The 26,926-nt window shown below is 32.6% G+C and overlaps 1 protein-coding gene across 1 annotated transcript in view; it reads left to right on the top strand.

The window, feature by feature from the left end:
- The window catches only part of LOC118199706 (fibroblast growth factor receptor 4-like), a 267,774-nt gene that overhangs the window by 193,660 nt on the left and 47,188 nt on the right, over positions 1-26,926 (top strand). Inside the window, exons 4-6 of the mRNA XM_085823962.1 lie at positions 2,486-2,646; positions 5,177-5,300; positions 8,300-8,490. Coding sequence (XP_085680088.1) covers positions 2,486-2,646; positions 5,177-5,300; positions 8,300-8,490 — 476 coding nt within the window. The remainder of the gene's footprint in view (positions 1-2,485; positions 2,647-5,176; positions 5,301-8,299; positions 8,491-26,926) is intronic.

Below are 26,926 nucleotides of genomic sequence, written 5' to 3'. Positions count from 1 at the left end.
CAATCACAAAATCTTAAATTTAAGAGTTCTCATACACATCAATTTGAACACTAAAATCAATCACTTTAGAAGCACTTGATAAAACGCAAAACTTCTGAGACGAGGGAAAGCTCTTAAGAATAGCCGGAAAAGAAGCAAAAACATCAGACGATCACACACTGTCCTTGACCCACTGTTGAATTTAGAAGAGTGTTAGAAATAAATCCAGGAGCTTTTTTCCCACGTAGAGGATAAATCCTACCGGCTAATTAATAACTGTAATATTTTCAGTTATTCCAAACATCGTGGGCGAATGGTGAGGCTATTCCATTACACTTTCTGACAGATGGTTGACGAAGCTGAAATGATTGAAGCGCGGAGAAAAATGACGACTCAGGACTTTTCACTTTTAACAGCAAGCATATCTTTATTTTTATTTAGAACAGATTACTTTTTCCAGATGAAGTTAATCAAATAACTTATTCAGTAATTGAACTATTAGATATGACTGACTTTAAACTTTAATACGTCATAACGTTCTGACAAAGAAAGAGGAGCATAGCGGAAGCGTTAGCAGAACGAAGACGAGAAGGCATCTGTGTAGGAGAACTTATGACGCAGCATTTATATGAAAGATTATGTAACAGACTAGCTTCTAGAAAAATGTAGAAAACCTTATGACGCAGCATTTATATGAGGAGGTTATGTAATAGGCGAGAATGTTCTAGAAGGTAATGGTCTAAGGGGAGATGCTGAATTGCAGAAAATTAATTAAAGGTTGCTGGTTCGCAAAGAGCAAAGCCATCGTATTTTTTTTTATTTTACATATATATATATATACATATAATTATGAGCAGTTAAAAAAGTCGAAAACTTTAAAGTTAAAGCTGCTAAGTAGTAAATCAATAATTTATTATTAGAAAAGGTATTTATATATCATCCTCCAAGGAAAAGAAATTTAATTAAAAATATGAATTATTAGAAAACATGTTGTAAGTATTTTAAGTAGCTTTCTATGTCAATATCCAAAGTTATCTAGATTTCTATAGTAATAAAACTAATTTAAAATCTGTATAGAAAAATACTTAACCGTAAAACATCCAAATATTAAATTCAATATCCAAAGTACTGAAAAAAACAGCTATTGTCATTGATTGTAGATTAATTGACTTCCAAAGGGGAACAAACCAATCTACTATCAATTAACTAAAAACAAATAAAGTGAGTGTTTCGTCTTTTTACTTCCTTGTACGAAGTAAAAAAGGAAGTGTTGTAATCGCGAAACGTTTCAGCTATCAAATTTCGACGAAATTATTCATTTTGACCGCTATCGAATGCAATCGAACGATGTTTTTGCGTCACATCTGTACGTAAGGACAGAATAAAAGACTCTTTTCCTCCCAAAAAAATTATAAAACTGAATTAAAATGAATTCTGAATATCCACTCTGTTACCCGGCTCAGTAGTGATCTCAGTTTCTTTACTCTTATATGTTTGTAACTTGTGCATTTTTTATATAAAATGTTTCTGATTTGCATAATACAAACACTTTTAGGGCCATGTTTGGCCGTTTTTTCAGAATATACTGAATAAAACAACATTGTTCTCTAAAAGGTATCAGCATTTCATCTGTTGTATTATACGCACTTAAAGCATAATCATATTTTTTTTTTCTTCAGTTTTCTAAAAAATGAGCAAAGGTAAACTAAATTGCCTGATTTGACTGTTATTTTCCTTTCTGTTCTAGCATTTTTGTCGCCAAATCTAATGGCAGGCAAAACGATTTCAATTCATTTCAATTCTAAAGATTTTTTATCCTGTGCCGTCTGTTGTCCATAGTTCAAGAAAATGTGTATAGTTTTACCATTTTACTCCTGCTAGAATTAGTAATCCTATAAAACTAACACTTCATTTGTTATTATATTTTTTGCATCTCACGGTCAATCCTAATTTACTTGCATCTTTTCTATTTCCATATTTGTATATTTGACAATATTTTGAATAGTATCGTAGGCAAAAAAACTCAAAAGCAGTTTTTGTCAATAATATTTCCTGCACGACGTTTCGGGGCATGAAAAATCTTTAAAATATTTTAATCAGGTAATTGATTACAACTGAAGTAATAAATATACTTTATGTAAATAAAAGTTTTTATTATTTATGTATTTATAGAACTTGAATTCAGTTTTCTACTACATTTTTGAGAAAGTATAGTAAACAATTATAATTTTTTATATAATACAGTGATCGTCTTCTATGGATGTGCTCAGCGTGTAGAGATGGCATTCAGTGCTCATGTTTATCTATATTATGAGAAATATTGATAATATTCACAGTCCTGTTATAGACGAATTGCCATGAGAGATCTTCCTATATATACATTAATGCTGCATTTTCATTTGCTTATTATTATTATTATTATTACAATCTAAACCATATCATTTCAATATTTCTCACAATTTCTGAAGATAAATTGGGTAATTAAAAACTTTAAATTATTTTTTAGGTATTCTCAGTGCTCCTTACTTCACCAAACCAGACAGGATGTATGAACTTGTTGCAGTACCTGCTGGCGGTTTTGAAAGTTTAAGATGTCCAGCGGGGGGAAATCCGACTCCTAAAATTATTTGGCTGAAAGATGGCATTCTTGTTGAAAAACGCAGTAATGTAACTGCAATTTATTTTCGGTTTTATTAAATGGAAAAGGGTAGTCAGTTAATGCGTATAATATAAATTAAAACTCTTATTGTAATCTGTAAAATGAGGGTTTATGCCTTATGTATAATAATTCATCAGCGGTCAGAAACAGTTCTAGTTCTTGTTTCTAAAATTTTATTTAATTTGTATTACAATTTTGTAACTAAAGCAAACCAGTCCTACAAATATTAACATCCTTGTCATGTAGCACATCAAACTAATATTCATCATAAAATTTAGAAAAGAATTAGCATCACCAAGATAGAATCCATCCATAAAAAATCAATGATTTAAAAGCATGCAATTCTAGATGCAGGAGGAAAAATAGGTCATGCAAAACTTGAAAGTCTCTTAGGTTACTTTCAAGTTTTGCATTTCCTTATTTCTCTCTATGGATCTACCATTCAATGAAAGTTTGAAAAACCTTTAATTGAAATTTTGTAGCTGTGCATTTGTAATGAGTTTTATTCAAAACAATCTCTTTTTTATCATTATAAATTAACTCTTAAATTACGTAGGTTGAAATGCAAAGTTCTTTGAATTTTTAAATTTGTTCCTAACTACAATGGAAAATTATCTGTTACATAGATACTTGTCTGTTTTAACAATTATTACCATAAAGCAAATACTAAATCTGGTATGAAAAATTAAAGTATGCTAATCTGTAAGCACAAAAACAGGTGCAGACTACATATGATGCCAATGCCAGTCAAGGAAATGTAAGCAGACATCAAGGTAATTAAGGAATTAGCTCTAGTAAGTATTGCTGTGTTATTGAAATAATTCTAAAGCCACCTGTTGCTGCTTGTATTGGAGTAAGCTTGAGTGTTGCGAATTGGGCTTGAAGCATGACGCATAAACCTGGACTTCTCCCGTTCTACTGGGCCGATTGACGAAATTCAAATTGCGTTTTTCATGTCTCGAAAGCGCGACTTAGGATATGTATTAGATTTATATATAACACTGTTCTAATATAGATATTTTGACACAAAAATATTTTGACATTTTTTCTGAAATGACATGCTAATTGTTTTCCATATTTCTATTCTACGACTCAAATTATAGCAAACTGCCAAGTTTTGTAAAAATCGTACGATTAGTTTTTAAAAAAATAGCTTTGAAAATTTTCTCTCCTCAATGTTAATTGAATTTGGTATATATTTATTAATCTCTCTTTTTTTATTAAACGTATTTGATTCTTCCTTTCTTATTTCAAAATTTAGGTTCATTCCAAATAAAATTTTCTCATTTTTTATGATTTATTTTTAAAATTTGTATTTTAAATAATTTGTATAAATTTTACGAAAAACATTTTGTATATAACCTATAAAATTTTTAACATCGTCTTAAAATATATATATTTCTAGGCACACTTGCAAAAAATTAGAGTTTTTTATTCAAAATTTTCTAAGATATACATGAGTTTACATATTGAAGCGTTTTGAAATTTGGCATCTTTTTTTTTAGCGATAATAACACCAAACGATAATGCGCACTTTGTTAAAATTATTTGAAAGTAAGAACGATGACTTTTCCCCGCTCGTCTACAATGAAAAAACGAAAAGAAAAATAGGTTGCTATAAATTAAGAAGTTCGCTAAGTAAAACTTGGCGAGCTTTCTTGGCGAAAGCTGAAAAAATACGCCAAGATAAATTTTTGAATTTTTCCGTAAATTTCGCACCAAACTTTACAAAATTTAATATTTAGACGTAATTTGAGTCTTAGAACCGAAATATGGAAAAATTGGCATGACATTTTAAAAAAGTCCGATTTTGTGTCACAATATCTATGTTAGATTTATGATATGTATAAATCTAATAGATATCCTAAGTCGCGCTTTCGAGACATGAAGAACGTAATTCGAATTTCGTCAGTTGGCCCAGTAAAACGGAAGATATAGAACTGTACCTTTTTTTTTTTTTTTTTTTTTTTTTTTTTTTTTTTTTTTTCCGCAGTGTACATATTTGTCATTTCAATAAACGTTGCAGTAAAGTGCGCTTTTCCTCAGTTCTCGGTTAATTTTTGGCATATTTAGTATTTTTTCTATTTATATTAGAGAATTTTACAGATTATAGGTCATGTTGTTCTACATTCCCCCCCCCCCCATTCATGTAAGAGAATTTTGCTGATTATAAGTCATGATGTTCTAAGTTCATTTTTTTAAGTTCAAAAGGCATTTTTTTGTCTCCTGATGAGGAGGGACCTTTAGCTGCCCTCGAAATCGATTGAGTGTTTCAATATACTTACGCTAAATACAAGGTTGTTTTTACGATTTTGATTATTTTTATGTATTAAAATTTTCTAGTTCCCGCCCAATTATTTGTATTTTCTTTATAAAAACTGAAACATTTAATTGTAATTTAATATTTTGTCTATATAATGTAAATTTTACACATTTTATCAACATTTTCCTAACTCATCACTGCTTACAGATTTTTCATTAAATGATATTTATGTTTTGTGCTGCATTCTGTACATAAAAGTAATTTATTTATTTTAGGTTCGTGTGCAGAAATGGACTTTGAGATTGGAACATTTAACTGTTGCCGATGAAGGTGTATATACTTGCATTGCATCAAATGCGGAAGGCAGCATAAGCTTCGACTTTAGCGTGGAAGTTGTTGGTTAGTGTAAAGTTTGAGAGTTTTACTGAAACGAATTTGTGCTAATGTAACACCTGAAGAGAAACTTACATGTGCTTGAATTAGTAAATTATGCTTTTAAGTTTTCTCGAATTATGTAGTAAAACAAATTTATCATAAACATCCCTTTAAGTGAAAGCACAAGAGACATAAAAGTGAAACATAAAATTAGTAACACACTAAACTTTAAGTTTGGCGTAGATTTGAGTCAAGATCTCAATTGATTTCGAAGGCAAACAGGTACAGGTTCTCTTTATCAGAAGCAAAGAAATCTGCAATCTTGAAGATAAAATTACACATATTTATTTTAAATACTATAGAAAGATTTTATTAAACTAGATTAAAAATTACTGATTTTTACTTCCTTGTACGAAGTAAAAAGGAAGTATTGTAATCGCGAAAAGTTTCAGGCAGCATATTTCAACGAAAATATCCATTTTGACCGCTTTTGAATGCAATTTAACGATGTTTTTGCGTGATATCTATACGTAAGGACAGAATAAAAGACTCTTTTCCTCCAAAAAAATTATGAAACTGCTTTAAAATTAATTCCGAAGAGAATTTTTCGTGGCGTCTGTACGAACGTATGTACGTACGTATCTCGCATAATTCAAAAACGAGTAGCCTCAGAACGTTGAAATTTTATATATAGGACTACTACAACATGTAGATGTGCACCTCGTATTTTCGTTGAAATCGGCCGCCCCAAACGTATATAAATATATTTATCTGTATATCAACTCTGGTACCCGGCTCAGTGATCTCAGTTTCTTTACTCTTATATGTTTGTAAATTGTACATTTTTTGCTTTAAAAATGATTGAATTATGTTGTTCTTATCTTCCGGTTAAGGCTTTTATACCTTTAGTAAATCTGTATGCAATATTTTTAGAATTATCAACAATTTTAAAGTTGTTTAAGTGCCGCTAAGCCTAATAATTTTTTTGCTGGCGGCCATTGCTTGCGGCATTTGAAACAGCAGAGTAGTGGATTTGTTGCAAATTTAGAGAAACGTAGCTTCGCAAAAACAAAGATAACGACTTCACTTATTATTGCGAATTAAATTATGCTTAATCCTTTCTGGAATTTTTTCGAGGAACTAAGTGTTTAAGATTTACTTAATTTTTAATAATTTATTTTTAATAATTAGTAATTTAATTTTTAATAATTAGTAATTTTTAGTACAGATATTTTGAGTTTTTATGTATTTTTGCCTTGTAGCGAAGTGAAAACTGAATTAATTGAATGCGAAATACTCAATCGTCTGTGAAAAACTGTTTCTTTTTTGTTTTGTTTGCTTAATTTTTTTTATACATCGTTCTAGCTTTATTATAGTATTTGAATAGAACATGTGGCAACGATTAGATAATTCTTTAAATGCTATAAATTTTGTGCATTCTCAGTTATAATATGAACGAAATATAATACTGTTAAGTGAACCTAGCGCCAGAGTGTCACTATGGTAAACAAATAGTGTGAATTTTAAAGAATGTATTTATTCTATTGTGGTTTATGCGTTGTCGGCCAAGTAGATTTAATTAAATCCAATAAGTTTAAAAAAATGTAAGAAAGAAATGCGTATAATTTAATATTCCGTACAAGGAAGTCATGTGGTGTACACATCAGATTTTTTATTATAAGAGAATAACGTGATTATTTAAAACTTTACTGTGTAAAAACGTTTATATAGAAATAGCTGAACGTTTCTGAATGAGTGCACAAAATCATGAATTTGAGATTTTCAGACTTTTGCCGAGAAACTTTCATTGGAAAAAACGAAAATTAAGCATTATTTTAGAGCAAAGAATGCAGAAGAGGTGAAGATAGAGTTATTATAAGGAGACAGATTAAAATGTAGTAAATTTACGAGCATCTGACATTAGCATAAACAGATTTGTATCGACATGGTGGTAGGAATTATAATTGTGGATCACTTCATTTAAATAACTCAAATATTTTAGTTTTAAAAGCCAATGCCACACTTATAAATTTTTTAACCCTCTAGAATTTTAAAATCTTATAGCTATATAAAACAGCTGTAGACATCAAAAACAACAATATATGAATGAAAAATAACATATTAAAAAAAAAAAAGAAAAAAATCTGAAATGTTTCAGATTTTAAATTACGTCCAAAGGTTTAAATTACAAAGATTTAAATTACAAATAAAAGTTTAAATTACGTTTATTTAACATTTTGTGTGTTACACTTATTTATTAAATATCACGTTCTTCGCACTTAAACCATAAAATTCAGTTCACAGCAACATCGCAAAATAGTTTTAAAATGAACATATCTTCAGAATTTCGGATACAGAGACTGACGCGCTGGAGATAAAAATGTTTTTTCTCTGTACAGCGTTGCCATTGCTCGCTTTGAAATACTTCACTTTGTTAATCAAAAATTCATTAAAGTTTTACAAAATAGGAAATCGATAATAAAACAAATTTCAATTTTCAAATTTGGTCTTCCACATGCCCATATTCGTAGGACGATTTCGCCATTCAAAATTCGATTGCTCTATGTACCGTTGTTTTATCGCAGTCCGAGAAATATACATACGTTTATGCAGATTTTTCATTATTTAATTTCTTTAAATATAATACAGGCCGATAATACTTTGTGGCAACAGTTTGAAAAGTGATTCGCCGTTTGCAGTGAATCGGCGCAAAATCCCAAAGCAAAAACAATAGTCTTTCAGGGACAAAACCCCTTTGGTCTAACCATGTTATTTTTGGAAATAAAAATAATTATGTTCATAAAGTGTGTAACAATAATTAATTTTATATCCATATTTCAAATAGTAATCAAATTGATAATGTAAATGATTTGGTGGTGTTATGAAAGCTCTTTTGGTTTCTACTGTGCTATTTTATGAGGAATATTAAAAATGCATCATATTTTATTTTGCTGTTTGTAGCTCTGACTGTAATTCCAGTATAAATTTGAAATTTTTAAATAAGCATAAAAATTTTATTTTAGAGAAGGTACCACATCGACCTATCATGCTAGAAAACTATCCTTCCAACTTGACAGTTACTGTTGGAGAAACGGCTGTGTTTGAATGCAGATTTCTTAGTGACCTTCATCCTGCTTTGGAGTGGGCCAAGTTCACAGAAATGAATGGATCTTCATCTGATAGATTTGATGGGCCACATATGAAAATAGTTGAGGTATAATTCTGAAGATTTTCTTGGCATTGTAATTCGGAAGAGATTTGTATTTTTTTATTAACTCTTATTTTTTCTAAACAATTTAGGTTATGTTTTTTGCAAATCATAATATGTTTGCTCACATATTTATGTAATGAATACAGTAGAAAGTCTGAGTTCCGCGATCATCAAGACTTCAGGGATTTCATACTTGGGGATTCTTTTCGTGTATTAGATTAGACAAGGATTTCTGGGTATCATTGTAATAAAATACTTCTATTATATTATCTTTATTTATTACCACTTCTCCACATTTCTTCACTAATTCCATTAATTGAAAGATTTCGCTCTTTTCTTGCGGTATCTGAAAACCTCTCTTAGAAAGTCCTCCATGAAGGCATCCCTCTCCTTAGGCAGATAGCCTTCGAGGCTTTGCCTTAATTAAATAACCTAACCTGAAAACCTTCAAGATCACAGCTATCGTCATAAAGCTTAGCTATCATAGCTTAGCTATACACGAGTTGACAATGTATCATGAGATTGGCGAATAAAGATATATTGTTATGCTGAATTTTATTTTGCTTCTATCGCACACTGAGTTAAGTGTAAATTATATTACTTATTTATGATACGTATGCCTATTTCTCTCAAATGTTTAAGGTTTATTTGAATCCACAAAAACAAATTCTCATATGTATTTTGGATTTACGCAAGGCCGGTGCTTGACATTCCATTCCAGTGTATTCGCTGTGTGTCCTCAATTTTGCCTTCAAACCCTCCCTAAATTCTAAACGTTTTTGTGTCCCAATGCCCTCTTTAAATTCTAAAGATTTTGCTGTCCCCTAATTTAGTTCTTTAGTGCTTCTCTAAATTCTAAAAATTTTTCCGTGGCTGCGGTCAGAAGAAAAAAAAAAAAAAAACCAGTTATTCTCAAGTCAAACAGTGAAAGATGGCTTATGGGTATAGCGTACAAAAGTTATTTTTGCTTATGGAAAGAAATTTCTTTTAAATTTTTCCACGGCAACACACTCGGCACTTCGCCGCGCAGTTAGCTGATGTCTGTAATCATCGCCAAGAGTGGTGTCAGAATAAAAGCTTATCATACTTAGTATTCAGTTACTAATATTTTTTTAATGTTTAGATATCAGTGCATAAGTCATTTCTCAGACTGCCATTTTTGATAGTCAGATGGTAATGTGAGCGAAAAATAATAAATCATGATTCACTAGCCTGGCGTCAGGGATGCAATTTATTCAGTAGGTGTAATAGCAAATGATTGTTTCTTCAATATGGAGGTACACAGCGGGAAAAAAAAAAAAAAAATTCTGTATCTCCCGTTTTACTGGGCTGATTGACGAAATTCAAATTGCGTTTTCCATCTCTCGAAAGCGTGACTCAGGATATATAGATTTATATATAGCATTGTTCTAACATAGGTATTTTGACGCAAAATTGGACTTTTTCTGAAATAACATACCAATTTTTTTCCATATTTCGATTCTACGACTCAAATCAGGTCTAAATATTAAATTTTGTAAAATTTGAGCCGAAAATCACGGAGAAATTCAAAAAATTTTCTTGGCGAATATTTTTCAGTTTGCGCCAAGAATTGGCGAACTTCTTAAAATACAGCAATTTTTGTTGCTTGACTTCTAAATTAATATAGCAACCTTTTCTCCTTTCCCTTCTATTGCACAGGAGCGGGGAAAAAGTCACCTCGTTCCTACCTTTTTACATTGTGCATGAGCGGAAAAAGTAATATCGTTCTTACGTCCAAGTAATTTTAACAAAATGCCTAAACCACATTTGATGTTATTATGGCTTTTAACAAATAAGCTAAATTTCAAAACACTCCAATATATAAATTCACGTATATCTTCGGAAAATTTGAATAAAAAACTGTAATTTTTTGCTGGTGTGCTTAAAAATACATCTACTTTAAGATGATGGTAAATATTTTATAGATTATTATCCAAAATTGTTTTAGAAGAATTTATAGAAAATATTTAAAAATATAAATTTAAGAAATAAAGAATAAAAAATGGATTTATTTTATTTGGAATGAATCTAAATTTCGAAATGTGAAAGGAAGAATAAAGTAAGTTTTTTTATAAAAGATACATTAATAAGTATAGACCAAACTGAATTAACATTGAGGAGCTAAAATTTTGAGAGCTAATTTTTTAAAAACTACTCTTGGGATTTTTACAAAACTTAGCAGTTTTCATCATTTGAGTCGTAGAATTGAAATATGCATAAAAATTGGCATGCCATTTCAGAAAAAAGTCCGACTTTGTGTCAAAATACCTATATTAGAACAATGCTCTATGTAAATCTAATACATATCCTAAGTCGCGCTTTCGAGACATGATAAATGCAAGTTGAATTTCATCAATCGGCTCAGTAGAACGGGAGATACAGAATTGTCTTTTTTTGCACAGTGTATTTTATTTAGTGTTGAAGTGAAATCGCGACTTTCTACATTTTTTTTATGGAAAAATATGAAATGCCCATGCATAAAGCACACAATAAAAATCTTCTAAAACAAAAGAAGGTTGCTGGTGTTTCGGATTTTAGACCATTCTGGATTTCGGACGTCCTGATTTTGGACTTTTTACTGTATTATGAAAACTGGTGAAATCGGAGTGCCATATGTGAAAATAATTCAGGTATAATTCTAATTTAATAATGCCTTTTATTTAATATTTGGTAAACATTAAAAGTATGATCTACCCTTTTTAAATAGTTTTTTTAAATGGCAGCATTAAAACTGGTTGTTTTATTAATAATTTATTTTCTTATCATTTTATCTCGCATTTAAATTTAAAATAACGTTAAATAAATAATTAATTAAAAGAGTATGTCGCCCGCTTCATGTTTACTGAATGTATGTTTAGTTTTTTAATGAAAAGTAAATGTTTCTCTTCCGCCTAACTTTGTACTTTTGCTAAGTAGTTTTACATAAAACTTATAATTTTACTGCATTGGAGTGCGATTATTTAGAAATTAAATACTGTAAAAACATGAGCTGGCGATATATAAGAGATTGATTAAAAAGAGAAGAAAGAAAGTAAAACTGATATTTCCTCGGAAGCATAGAATATTACTATAGATTTTAAAAAAAATATCAGCCGGAAAACTAAAGAAAACGATTATTTATAAAAGGCCTAAAAAAGAAGATTTTGTAAAAATCCTGGAAGGGGTTATAATGGATCTTTTATAGATATTTTTCTTTTTTCTTTTTTTTTTTTTTTTTTTTTTTTTTTTTTTTCGTTGAGCGCGCAAAATATTATGGAAGATTTCTTCGTGTGGCTAATGGTAAAACATGTGCCTCGGAAATGATTATGAGAGAAAAAGTTAATACTGATGTGAATTTAATTTTGAGGTTATAAGGAGTTATTTTAATAGAAACTTTGACTGTGGCTCTGTTGAAGATGGTTTTTTAAGTGTGGATTTGTCACATGACAGATGCGCTTCAGATGATCTGCAATTTAGTTTGGCGGAAAATAGCAGCGTGGTTAAGAAATTGCTTAATCGTAGTGCCCTGGAACCGAATGGGAACACCGCCACTGTCGTAAAATTTTTATTTGAGAAATATTCTGATTTCTTTGTATTGTTATATAATAAATGCCTTGATTTATGCTATTTTTCTAAAGTGTGGAAAATTTCTAGAGTTTTGTTTATTCCAAAGTTTAGTGTGGCTATCGAACCTATATATTTGTTAAAATTTTGTGAAAAAGTTTTAGATAAATTACTTAAAAATAGACTGTACTACTTTTTATTAAAGAATGATTTTGTATCTACAAAAGAATACTGATTTACACCAGGCCGCTCCAGGAAAAATGCTCTTTATGATCTTCTCAATATTATTAGCTCACAAAAATCTGAATTCCATGTGGCTGTGTTGTCTTGACTACTGATATTCGAACTAAATTATGATTAAGAATAGCAGGAATAACAATCACAAGAGAATAAGCACTTGAAAAACAAAGTAATCATTGCCATTCAGCATCAAACAAATTTATATTGTTACATTATTTTCTTCCTTCACTTCACGTTTGTGCATATTTGGAGTGAATAACGACGACACTTGATGAAGTATCGAAACACTCTTTATTGGGCCAATATTTAATCAGGACAGCTCCAATAACACTTTTTACAGTCGTCGATGAACTACTATAAACTCGCTGACATGATCAGCGACACAACCTCCTGGCTATCAGGCTATGACGGTGAAGACAGCTTCACTGCAAAGCACCAGAGTACAGCTCCCAACTCTGCTCGGTCGTTCTGGGAATTCCACGTACTCTCGAGACTCTCCACGCTACAACTCGCGATGCACTCGACGACACACAAAGCACGGCTCCCGACTCTTCGGTTCAATCGTTCCCGGAGCTCAACCCGCTCTCTCGACGATGCACTAACCGCGATACAATAAGAGACTCTTTCGGTGCACTCGACGACCCAGTCGGCACTCGCTGCCCGGCTGTCAACTCGATCCACTCCGCAGGAATTGACTCGCTAGACGAGACAGCAACTCGATACTAACTATATCGCACTCCAGACGAGGCACTCTCACTTGCCCTCTCGATGAAGCACACTCTCGATACTCACTGACTGAGGACCAGCAGGGTTTATATAGCTTTTGGCTGGTGTTCGAGAACATTCTGGGCTAAACCGGTAAGAATTCGTTCCAGAAGTTTCTCCCTCCGTTTATGGCAAATCGCCAGTTTTGTCGCCAACTGTATATATATATATATTTATATATATGAATAACTACTTGTTGCCATTCAGCATAAAAGAAATGTAAATATGAATATTATCAAAACGGTAAAGTTAATTTTACGAAATAATTAAACACGTGCAAAAATATCAAATTCTTGAAATAAAAAAATAATTATTACTCATGCAATAACTGGGCCACTACAGCTGTGGTCTCCTTTGATGTCTCGGGAGTCTTTGACTCCGTTTGATGGGCATCTTTGCTTTCCACCCTTAGAGATTTTGGAAAAATATCCAAAAATATTTTGAGAATTATATTTAGAATATATTTAGATAACGTTTATAATCATTATAAATTAGATACATTTAATATTTAGATTTCTTCACAGTTGTTTATAAATGAATAAATTCCTCATTTCAAATACATTTATAAATAATTTAATGAATATTTATGTATTTTGTTAAAGTCAAATACATGCTTTTTGCAAGCACATGCATAAATACCTATACATATTTCATATTTTTCATTTCTGGCATGTGCAAATCTTTAATTTATGTGCATTCACTATATTTTATTTTTAATTAACACAAATAAGTAAAACGTGCAAGCCCAAAGGGATTATTTTTCAGATATATAAAATTAAAAGGATGGGTTTAAAATGAGCAACAGTAAAGCCTCTCCTCTAAAAAATTTTAAAAGGTACATGTTACAATACTATATGAATGTGAAAAAAATTTATTTTATTTAAAACATTTTGGCGTTTGGAACATAAAATAAAAGTAGCGAATACTTTATCAAGAGTATCGAAAGACGTATACAATTTTAAAGGTACCGTAAGGTACGAGTATTTTTCATTCTTTAAGCATAACATTTTTGTTAAAATTTATATTTTTGCAGTTCAACAGCTTAGAATTTTATAAAACAAATTCCTAATCAAAATCGCTGTTGTTAGTTATCGAAAAATAACCAAGATGTAATTTTTGCGTAAATGTCACTAAACTATACAAATTACTATTATCTAATCACACTATGAATGTTTCTTTCATGTGAAAGCGTCCTTTTTTCGATTTGTATGGAACTCGATTTGTATGTGTCGAAATACTATCAGAACTATTATCTATTAAAAGTAATTGATCTTCTTTTCCTTGGATGTAAAAGATGACAATTAAAAATATAAAAAGCAGTGCTAAAAACAATATCATCTGTATATGTATAAAAGTCAATCTTATTTAATCTCAAAAATAAATAAAAACATTTTATAATAAAAGTCATAGGACAACGGAATGCCCGCAAGTATATTAGCAGTTTCCGTACTAGCAAGTTCTAAAAAGTCTTGTGATTGCCAGCAGCCAGCCTCTCTGGATAGAATTCAATTTGTTCCTTAGTCTCAGCAACTCCGCCGCCCTAGAACCCCAAGCTCCAACGCCGTACATTATAATAGGAGCAATAACACATTCATAAATTTGTTTCATAGTCCTACTCTTAATGGCTAAAATCTCACCAGAGAAGGATCTCTTATAAAATTGTAAAATAGTATCCGTTTTTTAATGGACCATATCAAAATGATCCTTAAACGGTAACTTATCATCAAAAATAACTCCAAGGAACTTTAAATTCCTTCCTATCTTTACCTTCTCACCTTTATATCGCAATCTGGGATATCTAGTATGTTTACCTCCCCGCGAGAACATAGCCTTGGTTTTGGTAATATGTAATTTTCTATTCAAACGCCATTCTCCTATAATATCCCAAATTTTCACAAAAGTTCTTTCAATCTTCTCCAGGGAGGACTCAGCCATCAGAACTATTATCAAAACTATTAAATCATCAGCATAGCATATAAATTTTGCATTAGTAGGTAACTGCTTGTGTAATAAATCGTTAATAACCAGGTTCCAAAACAGCGGGACCTGGTTATTAACGATCCCTGTGGGCATCCTTTTTTCATCTTGAAGTAACTATAGCTATCCAGATCAGATCTTACTGAAAAGCTAATCGTCCTATCCTGAAAATAGTTTATAATCATACGATAACAATCACGAGGAATTCCAAGTTGTGAAAGTACACTCATTTTTCATGTATCCTGCTTAAAATAACCTAATGTCTCTACAGTGGTACCTTAACTAAAAACGGTGCTGGACGATGATTCTCCACCACAAAGATTTGGGATTTGGCGATTGGGTCCCCTAATCCCCAGTCTCCTTTTAAAAGGGGGAGTATGTAAGGTATTTCTCCCGCCTTCTTAGCATGCCTTCGCGGTGTAGTAGTCAGCACGCTTGGCTTGTATTCGTGAGGTCCGTGGATGAAGTCCCGGCGAAGGCGTTGCTCATTTTTCATCACTCCTGCTTTCAAAAAATACCTAATGTCTTTATATTATCATAAAAGAAATTTCTCAGCTGAGTGATTAGCACTGAAAAGTAACATTATTAGATTGATTTACAAAACAGTTATTACTCCCATTACATCATATGATGTTGGAGCTTGTGGTTCGAAAGCCGTGGACCTGCAGCGAATCAGAAATAAATTAGATACGATACAACGACCTTGGCTGCTGCTTCTGACCAGATGCTTTAATTGTAATATGTATATATGTCTTCTGCTTTGCATATATTATCTAAACTCGTAATATGTAATGTTAGCACTTGCACTTGTAACAATGTATCTGCATTCGTTATAACATCTGTTCTTGTAACTTGTACGAACAGCGCAAATTCTATAAAACTCAAATTTTCTTTGCAATAGCATCCGCGCATTATGTACATAGTCATTGTAGTTAAATCTTTAATGCACCATCTTCTATTTCGTATTCTGTTAATACCTTTGTATACGCATTCTGCTCTGCATACCCCAGTTTTAGTGTTGTATACTATTCCTAAAGTTGCATCATGTTTCATGTATTTTATCAATGTATTTACTGACTCATGTATTTTATAAATGTATTTCGTGTCTCATATATTGTATGAATGTACTGCATGTATTTTATGTATTTTATCAAGTATCATGCTTATCTCTAAGCCTTTGCTCACTGTCTGTACACTTTATAGTAAGTATAGAATCTTTAGATACCTCAGTATTCCCAATATACAACACTATCACGCATTTGCAACATGCTTAACGTTTGTGTATCGAGTGAGGGGTATTGGTATCTAATTACGCCTTATGTTCATGTGTTTAATGTGTTGTTTTTTTATTTTTAACCCTTTCTCTTTATGTCATACACGTGCTTATTTATGACATGGTTATGTGTAATAAACCGCAATGCAATACAATGACTCATCAGCCTTTGTTTGCACTGCCAATACTTTTATTAATTTCAATAAACTAGTGATGCAGCTCCATGGGGAACTAGGGAGTTGCTGCTTCTAGATAGGGGAAGCCGTGAGTCATATGCCTGTTTACCACTGTTAAACACCGGGCGTCCCCGTCTTCCGCCACCTGTCACCTGTTAACCGCTATGGTAGAGGGATTGTGCTGGCGTTCTCCGTCACTTGTCACTTGCATATAATAAATTTTTTTGTCTTTGACTTTAATATTTACAGTATACATCCTGCATTAAGAAAAGCAGTAGAATATCAGAGACCAAATGTATGCGTAGGATAATTGGATATATTTACTGACGGTACCGATTATGACAGTGGAATTGGTGTGGTTTATATGGTTTACTTGTTTGGCACAGAAATAGACTACGAAAAAATTAGACTTGAACCTTACAATTCGGTTTTTAAAGCGCAATTGGCTGCTATCGTATTTGCTCTTAAATGGATTGATGAAAACATGACTGTAGTAACATGTATTAATATATATACAGACTCATCATCTAGTTTGAAAGCACTAGCAGATGCTAATAATACTAATATTTTGGTCTCATATGCTAAAGATCTCGAAAAAGTTGAGAAAATATTATGAAGTACAAATGAACTAGGTGGAACCCATATTTGTGTAAAAGCCCATATTGGTGTTATAGGCAACGAGAGAGTCCCGACATGCTGGCCAAAGAGGCGCCTGTGGCTAACGCCGGGGATGCGTTCGATGTTCAGGCATTAAAAAAAAACTCTTATTGGTAAAATCAAGCATTTCTGGTATGATTGCTGGAAACAGAAATTGAACATTTCGGGAAAAAGGAAATATTGTTTGTTTAACTTTGAAGTTTCTAAAAATATGAGAATAATATGTGATATTGATTACAGTCAAATAATTACTGGACACTGGTACTTCCCAGCGTACCGGGAAAACATTTAGTTTGCAAAATAATAGATTTGGTAATTTTTGTAGCCCTGTAGGCAATGCACGACATTTCGTCCAAGACTGCGTATTATTGCGACATGTTAAGAAAAAAACATGATAACATAAAGACATTCCTTTGCATGAAAGAGTTTAGATTTGCAAAGGATTTGATAAACTCTATAAATGGCAACAGAACAATATTGGGAATTTTGAATTGATGCTTTTAACTGTATTTTTATTTTAATCTTTGTTGGATATGAAGCGTTAACCATAAGGTCGATTATTATCGGCCAGGAGGGTTGCAGCACACTCGCATATCACATTGCATTATATAAATGATGGCGATGATTATCCTGAGGTGACTGATATAAAAGATGTGAAATTAGAATATTATTGCTGTGCTTCAGTGGGAGAATTCTCGAAACCGAGATCCAGATTGTGATTAGTCAACTGAAACCTAGAACTGCTCCACGTACAGATGTAAAAACAGCCATCACTGGGAAAAGTATGTTTGATTTTTATACTGATTTTATGGTTCTTTTATACAATAAATATTTTAAATATCATATTTTCTCTAAGTGTTGGAAGAGTGGTCCTAATTCGGAAAGACAATGGAAAATGTAGACCAACTTTTTTTTTTGTTAAAGTTCCTGGTATTTTAGACAAATTATGTATAAAAAGACTACCATTATGTATTGACCTCAGAAATTATATCAAGGAGGCAATATGGATTCGTACGGGCCGTTCCGCTGATGTTCCATTATATGATTTTGTAAACCATATTCGAGAAAAGAAACATTTTTTCATGTGGTAGCTGTCTTCTTTGATATTAAAAAAGCTTTTGATTCAGTTCTTTTGTTAAAATGAAGAGTCCTTGTTTACATTTTGAAACTTTTGAAAAACTATTTTCAACGAAAAAAGTAAGGTAAGACAGGTAATAAATTATATGACGTGACGAGATGTTGCCGTCAGGGGTCATGCAGCTCACCGCTACTTTAGAATGTTATTATCAATGAATTACTTATTAAGGAGTTCCCCTGGACATGTGGAAATATTTTGCTATGCCGACGACTTAATGCTTGTTGTGTGAGAATGCTCCCGAGAGGCTAGAGAAAAAAATGCTGTAAAGATAATTTATAGCTGGAGAAAGAAACAGAGATTGGAATTCAACTTTAAGAAAATCAAAGGTATATTTTTTCCCGAGAGAAGTAAAAGCATAAGGAAACCTCATCTTTTTTATAATGAAACAAAAATTGAACTAATTAAGGATTTGAGATTTTTAGAGATATTTTTTATATTTGTTGACCTTTTTATATATGTACGTAGAGAAAATTATTTTATTCTGCAATTTTTGTAAGAGAACCTTCCCAGATGAGATTCTGGCTCAAAAGAGCACCACGTTACGAAAGATCTTTAAAAATGTGATTTTATAAAATGTATTTTAGCTTATTGGTACTTGGTAAGCTCCAGCATCGGAGGTGCAGCGGATTAGGACAAAATTAGATTCCATCCAGAGGAGCTGGCCATCACACGACTTTTTAGAACTGCTCCAACGGAGGCTGCATGGGTGTTAGCTGGCATTCTGCCGCCCTCACTACAATACAATTTTTACTAAAAAAATTTTTTATTAAGCATTGGAAAATTGAATATACTCGAGATCGACGACTGTATCATTACTAGTTGCCCTTTTAAAACCCTAGATGTGAATTTAATTCATCACAAGAATAGAATCTCATTGGAATGCTATAAGACTGGGCAAAAAGAGAATGAGTTTGATATTTACACAGATGAGTTCGGGATTGGGAAGAAATTGGGTTGTGCTTTTGTTGCGTTATTGAAATAAACGATAAATAATTTAAATTCGAAAATTGTAACTCTGTTTTTTAAGCGGAACTTCTTGCAATTTTTAAAGCATTGCAGTGGGTACAAAAAGCGATAACTTGTAATAGGAAAATTACTATGTATTTCTGATTGTCTCTCCGTTTTACAAGCCCTCTCCAGCCCTAACCAGCCGAATATTTTGATTCAAACAACCAAAGAATTAAACAGAAGCCTTCTTAAGAAACATGAAATCAAACTGAATTGGATTATAGAGAGTATGCTGGGTTCATAGAGAGGGCGGAATTCCTTGCTGAAGAAGATTCTTTAGAAGTTGAGGCTTTAGAACTGTATCCCCTTTTCAATGCTTCAAAAGTGGATACAACAAAAAGGCCAAATGAATTATGCTAAATAATTTGTACAAGAACTGCGATATGTTGTGGCAGGACTCTACAAAAAAAATTCTGCATAATTTTAAAATTAAAAGAAATACCACACCTGTCTCAAACATAACGTTGAACACTTAAGAAGGGTTTAACTCCCTTTTTATTCCACTTTAGAAATTACAGATGCGTTCACTTGATGCTCACAAACTACACCGACCCGGCGGTTAAATAAAAATAGAAATGTATAACTAAAAATAAATAACAGGATGAATAAATAACAAGTCACTACCTACGAGGCTCTATAAACGTGACTAACTGAACCGCGTTCTAAGATACAGCTGAGTTTCCAGCAAACTTTCTGAATAAGAAGTGGAAAGATTCAACTAACTGCCGAAGTAGGCACACAGGCCGAAAACGCGCGGTTCTTAAATTTCTACCTAGCAACCTTCACGCTCGTGAATCAAGGAAGCACACCTACAAACTCGTTTCCCTTTATTTAACTCAAATAACTTCTGCTAAAAATTTGAATACTCTGCGCGTTCTACTAAAATTTACATACTCTGGCATTGGCAATTCCAGGGGAAAATAAAGGCTTGACAGGAAAGATAGCTTAAACTTAAAATAAATGTTAGTTAAAATAAATATAAACCCTACATTTGCCGCTGCCAGAATTTGGTAAACTTGGAAGCAGGTCCCAGAAACGACCTGTTGAAAAGTTTCCACATTCTGAAAACTGAAGAGCCTCGTTTACATAAAACAAACTGTTTTCTCAAAAATTAGAATAAATCTCTGTAGATACATAATTTTACCATCTCTTCTTACAGGAACCTTTCCTGGTCTTCAGCAATCAATCTTTTCTCTTCCTTCCAGCATCTGGAAGGAATAAGTATCAGTATCTTCTAAATACATTATAATTTACACTTTCTTAACACTGGATAAAGTTTTCGTTTTTGATCGTTTTATTTTCCTTAATTAACATTCATTCAAGTATTCAAACATGAATTTAAATTTACCCTGGTTCTCCACTATATGTGGTGTCAAACGGGAATATTCGTGTTTTAGTATTACAACACTTCCCCTAACTACAATGATTTGTTAGAATTCCAACAACCAAATAGACACACCTTAATCGACATACTGAAACTCGATGTTTAACATTCTTAAAATTCAAGTGTAGGTGGAGTACCCTTCAAAATACATTCATTCTAATTCCCCCTCATTCATTTTTAGACATGCAGGCTTTCGCTCTAAAGCATGATTTTATCTACAGTTAATACTTAAATTTGAATTCATTTCTTTCGAGTATTTACTTTTAGCATCTAAAATTTTATGCTTCTAAACTAAATTCTACTTTTACATAACTTTCAAGTATTTACGTATATTTACAAGATTTTAATAATATGATTTTTACAATTTACCATAAAATGAATAAGATAAAAATAAAGTTTTACTTTACGCATTCTTCGTCAAGCTGGCAGCACTGAAACTAAATTTTTCATTAATACAAGAATACGAAGTTATTTTACTTTCGGCCAAATTTTGGCTTTGACATAACAGAATTAGTCTTTCGACCAACAGGAACTGCTTGCTGTTAGGTTTTATACTTAAAGAAAATAATACTTTTGCCTTAGCTAAATAAAGTAAAACAAAACTAAGTCTCAACCGAGACAAATTGACTTCCGTCAAAACATAGAACTTCGTATTTACGCATAACATTTGGAACAAAAGAAAAAATTTATAGAAGATTTTAACTTATCTTTGAGTTTTCGATGCTTGGAACTCCGATATCCTCTTCTGGCAGAACTGGTCCCAAGTTATGGAATTCATAAAGGTGAATCTTCGCCTTTGGGTTCTTCGAGTTTCGTCCATGGTGACTTATCTTTTTTGCCCTCTGTACGCCGGTCTCTTGGGGTGGTAGTCTTCGGGTTCCTGTCTTTTCCTTTTTGCCCCTGGACGGCTGGTCTTGGCGGCCTCCGGTCTGGAATCGTGCTTTAATTTCTTCTGTTGGTGGCAATCTTTTCGTTCCTCCTTCTGTCTTTTTGTTCTCGTGAACGGCGGCCTTGTTTGCTCCCGACTATCTGGCCCTGGAAGTGGTTTCCTCGACGCAGAATTTCTACTGCGGGACGTTGTAACTGGTCTTTTCCTCTTTACCAAACATTCTTTACGTGGCGGCGTTGATTTCTTGCACTTCTTGAATGCTGGAGTCTGACCATTTTCCTTTCTTCTTTTCGGGACCCTATAATGACTTGTAGAAGGGTTAGGTTCCTCTTCTGTTCTCTGCTTCTTGGGTGGTGGAGCGGGTGGCCTTACTTCTGGGCTTTCCACTTCTTTTGCACTTGAGTCCTGCAAGAAACTTTTAAGGATTTCAAAATCATTTTGATAATAATATTTTTTCACCTAGACGGGACTTGCTTTACAGATTTCCCCTCACTCGTTCTTAAGGTACAATACGACTCCCTTGATTTCCTGAATTACATAGGGGCCTTCAAATTTTGGAGCCAACTTTGCAGTGAAATTGTCTGGGGCACTTGATAAAGAAAATTTCCGCTTTAACACTTTTTAATTTTGGTCTGTCTGCCTGTTGGCTGATTTGCTTGTTTGGATGCAGAAACTCTAATTTTAATTGTAAAAACTGTTTTTAACTGTAATAAACGTTTTAGATTTTTATATATTTTACAGCAATTAATGAAGGTGTTTTAATAGTCCTTACAGAGAAGTCGTGTGGTGGCCACCTCAGATATCTTATTGGGTGCATGTACCTAAATTAAATATACGTTCATGTTAGGTAAGTGGTGAGCGAAAGTGTTTATGATTTTATATATAAATAAAAATCAAAAGATTTGAGTAGGAGGAAAAGCGATGTGACACCTTTAGATCGAATATAATATTCTGAAAACAATGCACTGATTTTAAAGAAAAGACAAAAGAATAGTTTAATTAAACTCCCACTTCCCTTAACTCTGTGATTGTGACCCAATAAGCAGTGAAGATAATAAATATTTCCATTCTAAGTCTCATGAATTTTTTCAGGCATGTGTATAAGTGTTAGAAGGATGTTTAGCCAACAGCATTAAGCAGGCGCATAATTTAGCTCTGTTGGTTCACCGAAGATGAAATATAAGTCACTTTCTCATTTCTGCTCTCTAGTCATAATCTGTTGGATGAGAAAGTGCCCACCGCACGAGCTACCTTAATTCCATTCCCTGAATCCCTTATAAAGGTAAGCGTTCTGAAAACGCCATGTTGTCTCAACTTATATCTTGTTATTGAGGAATGTAGAGAATTGAAACGATATGTTCTATTCACTCGGTTTTCAATGTTCACAATGTCTGTTATGATGGTCGTATGAAATGTCGTCGCCTGATATGATGTTAATATGTCGTCTGATAGAATGGTTCCTTATGGAAGCATATTGTTGAGCTTAAAACTCTGTTCGAGGTATACCGGCTTTTGTGTAGATGTGCCTATGTACCCAATTCGTAGCCCTGGGTCTATTAGCTTACACGTAACATGAACGAAAGAAATACACACAGAAACTTCCTTTATATTATGAGTAGAGTTATATATCAGAACATCTTTCATTGCTACATATTCAAAGAATCCTTTTAATAACATTTGTTACAATCAAGTTACTAATAATTGTTTTAGGCTTTTGTTGAATTACAACAAAGTTAATGAATACTTTTTTAACAATGCTAATAAACCATAATCATTAGAGATATCAAATCTAGTGGTGCTAAAATATTACGTGTGGATCACATTTGCTTAAATTTGTTATTTTTACTGCTGAAAACGAATTCGGGCCATTTTTAGAAATGGGCTTCTTTTTGTTAACAGTATTATGTTACGTTTTTATACCAACACCGTTTATCGATAGCCTATTGGGCATACTTATTTGTTTTGCGATTGCCTTCATTTTGTTTCCACGAAGAGAAAAGAAAACTCGAAAACGTAACGATGAAAATACCATTAACCTTAATGAACACAACTATAGTGCCGGAAAGAAGGTACATAATTTAGATTTCCTTGATTCATGTGCTGATATTCATGAACATAATGACGATTCCTTTGATGCGGATATAGACAATGACACCCATCTTCTCCAAGTTTCTAACGACACTTTTGATAATAATCTTCTAAATTTGCATATTGATAGTGACACTGACCACATCGAACGTTTTGCCAAAGATTTCAATAATAATCCCACTGACGTTTACCATATAAGTGATGGAAATCAATTGAATTACCTCCATGAAGAAGCAGAAAGGAATTTTGATTACCCAAAACCTGATAACTCAGGTAATCAAACAGGCATGAATAGCAGTATAACCATCTTCAACCAGGAAAACCCCAGTTTGAATGCCTCTATTAAATCATTGGATGCTGAATGCATTTTATCGCATACCGATCTTGGAGCACAAGGGGACATCAATTTCGGCAATCTCATGAACACAAATAATGAACCAGAAATAAATACCAAAATGGATCAAGTAGACAGAATAGAAGTGAAACCAATTCAAGAATTTCAAGAACGCCTTATTGATATCGTCGTTAATACCGTCGCTGTTATCTACGTTGATGACGAGAATACTCAACATCTTTCATCACAGCTTTCAAGCGTTTCACAATTTCAAAATTAAGAAAAGCTTTTCTGAAATATTTTCGCTTTAAAAAAATCAAAAATAAACATAACAGTTTAAAGCATCATATCAAAATCTAAGTTTACATAATTTCAATTTATGTTCGTGATAAATTTGTTCGAAATGACTCCAATCTAATTCACTGACTAAAAATTGTACATTGACTGACGAGAGACTGACTAACTGACGATCACACTAATTGACCAGTGACTGAAGTGACTGAATAAATATAGGACATTGACTGACTTTGACTAAATAAGTGACGATCTCATTGACTGACCAGGGACTGGTCATGTGATGATCTCCTTGACTGACTGAAAAACTGAGCTCATAAGCAGAACCTATATTTATTTAATAAAAGAGAGACTAATTGGGGAGCCAAGGAAGTGGCTTAATTATGACTAAACTGTGCATTTTGCCAAAATTAAGGCTTTTAATTAAAGCTTAAGAATTATTTTTATTATATTTTTGCAATTAATGCATTTTTTACTATGTTTATATCATATTCTTTTTTAAATGCTATTTTATTTTTACTTATTTGTTTATTAATATTTACTTTTATGTTTTTTGTGTTTTCTTATTGTTACTTTTTAAATTTTATATTTCTTTCTCCTTAATATTTTATTTTGCTTAGCATTAATTTTATTATTGTAGAATCGGTACTTAGTGTCTAGGAATATGATTTTCGTAAACTTACTTCCGATGTGGCTGTCTAGGGGCTAATAAACTAGTCCAATTTACAAATAACTTGAATATTTAACGAAACATGAATAGTTGCTACAAACTACAAAGTAATTACATACATAGAAGGAAATAGATGAGATTATTTACAAACGAAGAGAAGGAACCGCATTTTACAAGCAAACATCTTTGAATCGCGTCATCGTCTTAATGGCGGAATCCTCTGCCTTCGTCATCGAAAAAGTGAAAGATTTCCTCCCACAGCTTGTTGCGTCATCCGATTATAAATGAACGATGCCAACCCACAACTGCTCGTCCATCCTGATGGAATGCGGCCTCGCATTCTCGTAGCACCACTGTCTACATCTAGGGATCTAAAAAATAAAATTTAAAAAAAAAAAAAAAGAGAGAGATTTTTAGTTACTATTGATGGAAAAGTCGTCTTAAATGGTTTATTTCAGCCATCTTTTCTTATCATCTTAACATCCTCAGAAATAACGGCGTTAGCTCTTCTTAAATGCTCTTTCAGTGTTCGTTCATCTTTAACAGTCTATCTGAATACATGTATTTTACAAACACGTCTTCCTTTGATGTTGTCTGGAACAATTCATCTTCGTATTTACGTCTTCTTAAACATCATCTGAATACGTCTTCTGAATGCGTCTTTTTAGATACCGTCTGGATACGTCTTCTGAATGCGCCCTAGATATCTTCAAGATCCGTCATTTGAATGCGTCTTCTCAAAATCATCTTCTTTAAGCCGTATTTCTTCATACATTTCATCCTTAGACATCATCTTCAGTCTTCTTAAATTAGTTCACGTCTTTAAAATAATAGTCCAAGTCCATTAGTCAAATCGGGAGAAATTTGTCAACCTGGGAAAAAGTTTATAATCAGCAATCATCAAAATTGGTATTTCATTATCAAAGATCGTCTGTTCATGGTTTCAGGTATTCAGCACAGGTACTAGTCTTGAAAGTTCCTTAACGTGGAACCAACCTTCTCCACGTCGTATGTGTCATTAGGTTTCACCTTGGTGATTTTGTATGGACCTAAAAACTTGGATTTTAGCCCTAGTTATACCTGGCCCTAGTTGAGTGCGTTTAATAGCTGCCATATCATTGATCTTGTATTTACGAGGGAGTTTTCGACTTCGATTGTAAGTCTTTCGATTCTCTTCCTGGATCTTCCGAATCTGCTCTTTCGCCTCTTTACGTAGATTTTCTCTAGACTCGATAAAGTCCCTCTGAATTTCAGCTTCTATTAGTTCTTTAATCTTCCTGTCTTTATTCGTCTTTATCTTCGTACCAAACAAAAGCTCGAAAGGTGTCGAATTGATACTCCTCTGAAAAGTCGAATTAATTATTTGCTGGACATCATTTACGTGTTTCTACCATTTCGTAGAGTCATCTATAGCCAACTTAGAAATGACTGATATGATAGTGGAATTCAACCGCTCTACTTGTCCATTGGCTCTTGGTAATCCTGTTGTGATTAAGGATAGATGAATATTTTCCTTAGTACAATAATCAGCAAATTCTTGAGAAGTAAATGCAGTACCTCTGTCAGCTACTATATTGCAGGGATTTCCAAATAATGATTTTTGAATTTCAAGTTTAGCTATTACTTCTTTACTAGAGGTGGTTTTAGTTGGATGTAACCAAACAAATTTTGTAAACGAATCAACAACCGCGAAAATGTATTTATAATTCTTGTTAGAACTCTCCAAAGGTCATAAATGGTCTATGTGGTAAGTGTTTAGAGGAATATCTTCTTTAGGTAAAGGATGTAATAATCCTTCCTTCTTTCCAGATTTCCGGTTTGCCAGTATACAGGTAATACAATTTGCGATACATTTTTCAATTTTCTCTTTCAATTTAGGGATATAAAAATGTTGTCTCACATGTTCTTCAGTACGTTTGGCAGCAAAATGACCTCGTTCATGTGCGTCTTTAATTACTTCAATTTGCATAATCTCAGGTAGT

Source organism: Stegodyphus dumicola, chromosome 9 (genome assembly GCF_044657685.1).
Source record: "Stegodyphus dumicola isolate Sdum_Otavi_A_Nest chromosome 9, ASM4465768v1".
In the NCBI taxonomy this organism is placed as follows: Eukaryota; Metazoa; Arthropoda; class Arachnida; order Araneae; family Eresidae; genus Stegodyphus; species Stegodyphus dumicola.
The sequence above is the reverse complement of the archived record's forward strand: the minus strand, read 5'-3'. Positions and strand labels throughout refer to the sequence as shown.